Source organism: Echinops telfairi, unplaced genomic scaffold (assembly GCF_000313985.2).
Source record: "Echinops telfairi isolate 266 unplaced genomic scaffold, ASM31398v2 ScPeMD7_4;HRSCAF=17, whole genome shotgun sequence".
NCBI lineage: Eukaryota > Metazoa > Chordata > Mammalia > Afrosoricida > Tenrecidae > Echinops > Echinops telfairi.
In genome coordinates this window covers 4,075,034-4,079,965 of record NW_022103900.1, presented here as the reverse complement: position 1 = coordinate 4,079,965, position 4,932 = coordinate 4,075,034, and the positions used below count along the sequence as shown (strand labels likewise).

Here is a 4,932-nt window from a genome sequence, read left to right as displayed (position 1 = left end):
GTGTGTGTGTGTGTGTGTGTGCCTTCTATACGGAGGGTTTAAGGACGTTGTTGTTGATTTCATTTCTTGAGATGGGCTGTGTAAGTAGATACAGTGTGTTACTTTACAAAACAAACAAAAAAAACCGCCTTAGGATTCCTTAGCCCTCAACCCTAACTACTGGTTTGAGTGTGTGTGTGTGTGCCTTCTATACGGAGGGTTTAAGGACGACGTTGTTGATTTCATTTCTTGAGATGGGCTGTGTAAGTAGATACAGTGTGTTACTTTACAAAACAAACAAAAAAAAACCCCTTAGGATTCCTTAGCCCTCAACCCTAACTACTGGTTTGAGGGGTCCGTGAACAAAAAGGAGGAAAAGTCCAACTGAAATGCATGTGGAGTCTTCCGTGGCCCACACGTTCATCTCAAACCACCACCACCAAAAGACTGGATGAGACGCTTTGAAAGAACAGTATCTTACATAATTTTTAAGATTTCAGCTTTAGTGATATCTTATATATAACAGAATTGAGAACATCCGCGTCGAGAACCTTCTTCCAACTAAGTGTTGTGTGTCATTAGTTGAAACAAGGGGTGGGCAGAAGTTCTATCATCAGAGGGAGTAATTCTTCTTTCCCTTGCTTCATGCATAGAGCTTCTGAGTCAGTGTTCACGAAGTCTGCTGACAATAAACCGAGTTGAGAGGGCTGTGGAGAGGTTAAAGGAGCAAATGGTTTCAGACGCGAAGTGTATATTCTCTGAGAATGGAGGGAGGACGCTGCTTTCCGGGGCGAGGATGGATACACACAGAGGCATGTAGGTTCTCACGCCCTGTTACCCTGCCCTCTCCTGCAGTCGTGCGGATGACGGTATGCATGTGGGCATCTTGGACATTTTTGGATTTGAGAACTTTCGGAGAAATTCATTTGAGCAGCTCTGTATAAACATCGCCAATGAACAAATCCAATACTACTTCAATCAGCACATTTTTGCTCTTGAGCAGGTAAGAGTGGACACTGCAGTGACCCAGCCTGGCGGGGAAAGGGCCCGTGATTTGAAGCAGCAATTCCTTTGGGCAGGCCAGGAGGGACAAGTCTCAAGAGAAAAATGGCTGGTGAGACAGTCTTGTCAAAATAAGCAGACAGTCTAAATTTAGTCAGGGGAAAAAAAAAAAAAGATTTGATTTCTATGGAAAGGTACAGTTCTTCACTTGAGTGGAGCTAGTGACAAGGCAATTATTTAAATCTCGCTTCCAAAGGGCTCTGTGCACATTGCCCACAGGGCTGTGCTCGCTTCTCCTTCATTGAACTAAAAACATCTATGCTCGTGCCCAAAATGACACCAGACGATCATGAATTCAGGGCACGGGTTCTTTTTTTAATTTTGATGAAAAAGAATCTTTATTGGCATGTACTTCACACATGATACAATGAGATCACTCAGTCCTATTGAGAAGAGTCCTCACCACAGTCATTCTCACAACATTCTCTTCTCACGGGCGCTGTTGTTAGCCCCTCATCCTCCCGCAACCCTCCCCTGCCAGGCCCCTAGGTAATTATTAACCCAGTTACTGTCTCTATAGATTTACCTCTCCTGGGTTTCCCACGCACAAACCATACCAAACCCAGACAGGAAGCAGAAACAAGCAAGCAAACACCACCAATGAATAAACCTCAGTGGAAAACAGACTACATTCAAAACCGAACCTTTAAAATGGGTCAAAAGGGAGATCAAGTGAACAGGTATTACATGTTAACCTAACTCCATCTGCCACATTTGATCTTACAGCGCTCTTTGTCTCATAGCAAAGCCATTTACACCCACCGACTATCGTCTGAGGAAATTCGCCAGGGCCCTAATCTGTGTGGGGCCCCGCAACCAGACCCTGCCACTGTTGTCCATAACCTGATGCACACTGGGCATTCTGATACCACCGGACACCATTTCTTGTTCTTACACCAAAACTGGCCATTCTCATGCCCATTTCCTGCACCCATTTCCTACATCCCATAATACTTGGAGGGGTGGCTGCAGGGAAGAGTAAGAGGCGTTTTCCATTTTCTCGGAGAGTTTCACGGTCAATAAAGCAGCAGGGTGAAGCTAGTGGACCCAGGGTTAGAGGACCTTCGCTTGCAGTCACATCTGTGTGGCAGCCTCTCCCACCCAAGACTTTCTCCCTGACCGAGTCCCATAATGCAGCATCGTTCTCTTGCTGTAGGAGCGGACACACAAACAGCATCGTAAGCAAAGAACCTCAGGGACACTGGGTTAAAAAAGGCCAGCACTGCTTTTCATCATTGGAGCTGGATAATCAACATGGCCCTCCTCACCTGTCCTGCCCCACCCCACCCCCAACTCCACCATCAGTCCGGCGTTCTTCCATTTGACTCCTTGGGAAATCTGGGGTTCTTTTTAGTTTTCTAATCTAAGATGAGGAGCCCTGGCGATGTAATGGTTAATCCTACTAACTTCAGGGTCCGCAGTTCGGACCACTAGCCGCTCTGTGGGAGAAAGATGAGGCTTTCTACTCCTGTAAAGAGTTACAGCCTCAGAAGCCCACCGGGGCATTTCCACCCTGTTCTATCAGGTCGCTCGCTGTGAGTCAGGATCAACTCGATGGGAGGGAGCGAGGGAGTCTTTCACCGAGTCCCCCGCAGAAAATAGAAGTCTTCTCTGTCCCCAAAGCAGACATTTTTCAGCTTCCCCTCCTTCCTACATTCGTTTTTAAATCATGAGTTACCAAAGCCATGTTGGGGAGGCAGTGGGCCAGGTCCACGTCTCCCAGCTTCAGCGGCTACCGAAAGTCAAAAGTGGGACATTTAAACCAGGGCTTCATGAATGCGGCAAACACACCCTGTTTCCCACCGGTCCAGGCCAAGGCATCCTGCGGGCGCCTCGGCCGGGTGGGGACTGGTGAGGTTCACAGTCCGTTTCCCTCCAGATGGAGTATGAGAATGAGGGCATTGACGCGGCCCTCGTGGCATATGAGGACAACCGTCCCCTCCTGGACATGATCCTACAGACCCCCCTGGGCCTGCTTGCGCTCTTGGATGAGGAGAGTCGCTTTCCTCAAGCCACGGACCAGACCCTGGTCGGTAAGTGCCCTTCTGAAAAGACTCAGGTCAGGAACTGAGGGCGGCTCCCACAAGGCCGTCCGGCCTCGTGTCCGTTCCATGGGCTGTACAGTAGGGCTGCTCCCGAGGGTTTTCTTGGTGACAGGTTTCTGGTTTTGTTTTGTTCTGGTTTTGAGGAACTTAGGGCTTAAGGAGCGAGTGCTTGGCGAAAGGAGCAAACAATCACATTCTTTACAGAAGGCTTTCTGTGGTGCTGCTGAGTGGGTGTGAACCCACAACCCATTGGTTCCCACTCAAACCCAAACTGCTGGCCTTGCCCAGGGACCTATGAACATGCAGAACTTAAGATTATTTTAAATCATTTTATTGGCGGCTCGTACAACTCTTATCACAATCCATCCATCCATCCATTGGGTCAAGCACACTTGTACATTTGTTGCCATCGTCATTGCAGGACTTATTTTTAATGAATTTGAAATCATTGGTACAAGATCAGGGAGAATCTGGGTCTTAAAGGAAGCCCATGCACATCCTCGAACCTTCTTCACGCCTCTGTTTCTGTGCGTGGAACTATCACGACCCTGGTTACCGAGCTTCCCATGCCTGGATCATGTTTTATACCTGCCTCTCCATGATTTACCACAGCCATTTCCTCCCCAGTAGTGGTTACACCTGAGCTGCGAACCTCGAGGCCAGCAGTTTGAAACCACCAGCCTCTCTGCAGGAGAAAGATGAAGCTTTCTGCTCCCATAAAGAGCTACAGTCTCGAAAACCCACAGGGGCAGTTCCACCCTGCCCTATAGGATTGTCATGAATCAGAATTGATTCACAGCAGTGGGGTTTTTGTTGTTGTTGTTGTTGTTGTTGTTATTTTTGCCCTCTTAGCTGAGACCCCCATCCATTTCCAGTCTAAGCACACACATCCCTTTTGATTTTCCTGCCTCAGAATTTCCCTTTCTTCCCGGTAATCCCAGCTAGTTGAATCATTCTCAGGCTCCTTTTCCATTAAGTTACTGTTATTTACAGGATGCATGCAGAACATCAAAGGCCTGGCATCAAAGCTCCTTATACCTCACCCCTGTTTCTCCTGACCACCTACTTCCTCACAACTCTTCAGTATTTTGCATAGTCCTGATCTCTCTCCAGGGAGCGGGATGGTTTGGTGCTTACACATTGTTTTGGTTTTATCTCTTAGCAGTTGGGGGTGCAAGCAGTTAACACACCTGGCCACTAATCAAAGGTTGGAAATTTAAATCCATCCAGGGGTACCTCAAAAGACAAACCTGATGATCTTTTTTTTTTCCCCTTAACAATATATTTGTTAACTTTTTATTGTGAATTGGGTAGGGCCTTACATTTCAGATCATCCCTTTGGTATTCAACAATTTAAACAACTTATAAAACCTCCCAAGCGCTCACCCTGTTCCCCCACCTTTCCTCCCTGCTCTTTCGTGTAGGAAAGTTATCCTCCCCTTTACCCACGTTCACAACTGTCTGCCCCCAAGCTGATTGCTTTCCCTTGTCTCCTTTTCTGCTGACCCCTGGCAACCATCAGTCTGTTTCTTTTGCTATCAAAACCCTTTTTAAATTTTTTTCTCTTTTATGACAGTGGTCTCATACACCCTTGGCCCTGTTGTGATAGACTAACGTTCCTGAGCACAATGCCCTCCAAATGCATCCAGGGCACGATACCTGGCCATCTATTTGGAAAGGGCAACTTCATTGAGAACCCTGTAGAATATGGTTCTTCTCTGTCGTGGGGTAGCCGGGAGGGGGAGTTGGCTTGAGGGCAACTGGTTGAGTGTCTCTTACCTAGAGGGCGAGATGCTGGGGCCAAGAAGCTCCAATGGCCGCATCTCTTCAGTTCCTCACCCACCCA

At 47.6% G+C, this 4,932-nt stretch overlaps 1 protein-coding gene across 1 annotated transcript in view; it reads left to right on the top strand.

Annotated features, from left to right (window-relative positions):
- Positions 1-4,932, top strand: part of LOC101639637 (myosin-IIIb) — a 315,696-nt gene that overhangs the window by 275,444 nt on the left and 35,320 nt on the right. The window contains exons 19-20 of the mRNA XM_045299040.1: positions 835-982; positions 2,921-3,074. Coding sequence (XP_045154975.1) covers positions 835-982; positions 2,921-3,074 — 302 coding nt within the window. The remainder of the gene's footprint in view (positions 1-834; positions 983-2,920; positions 3,075-4,932) is intronic.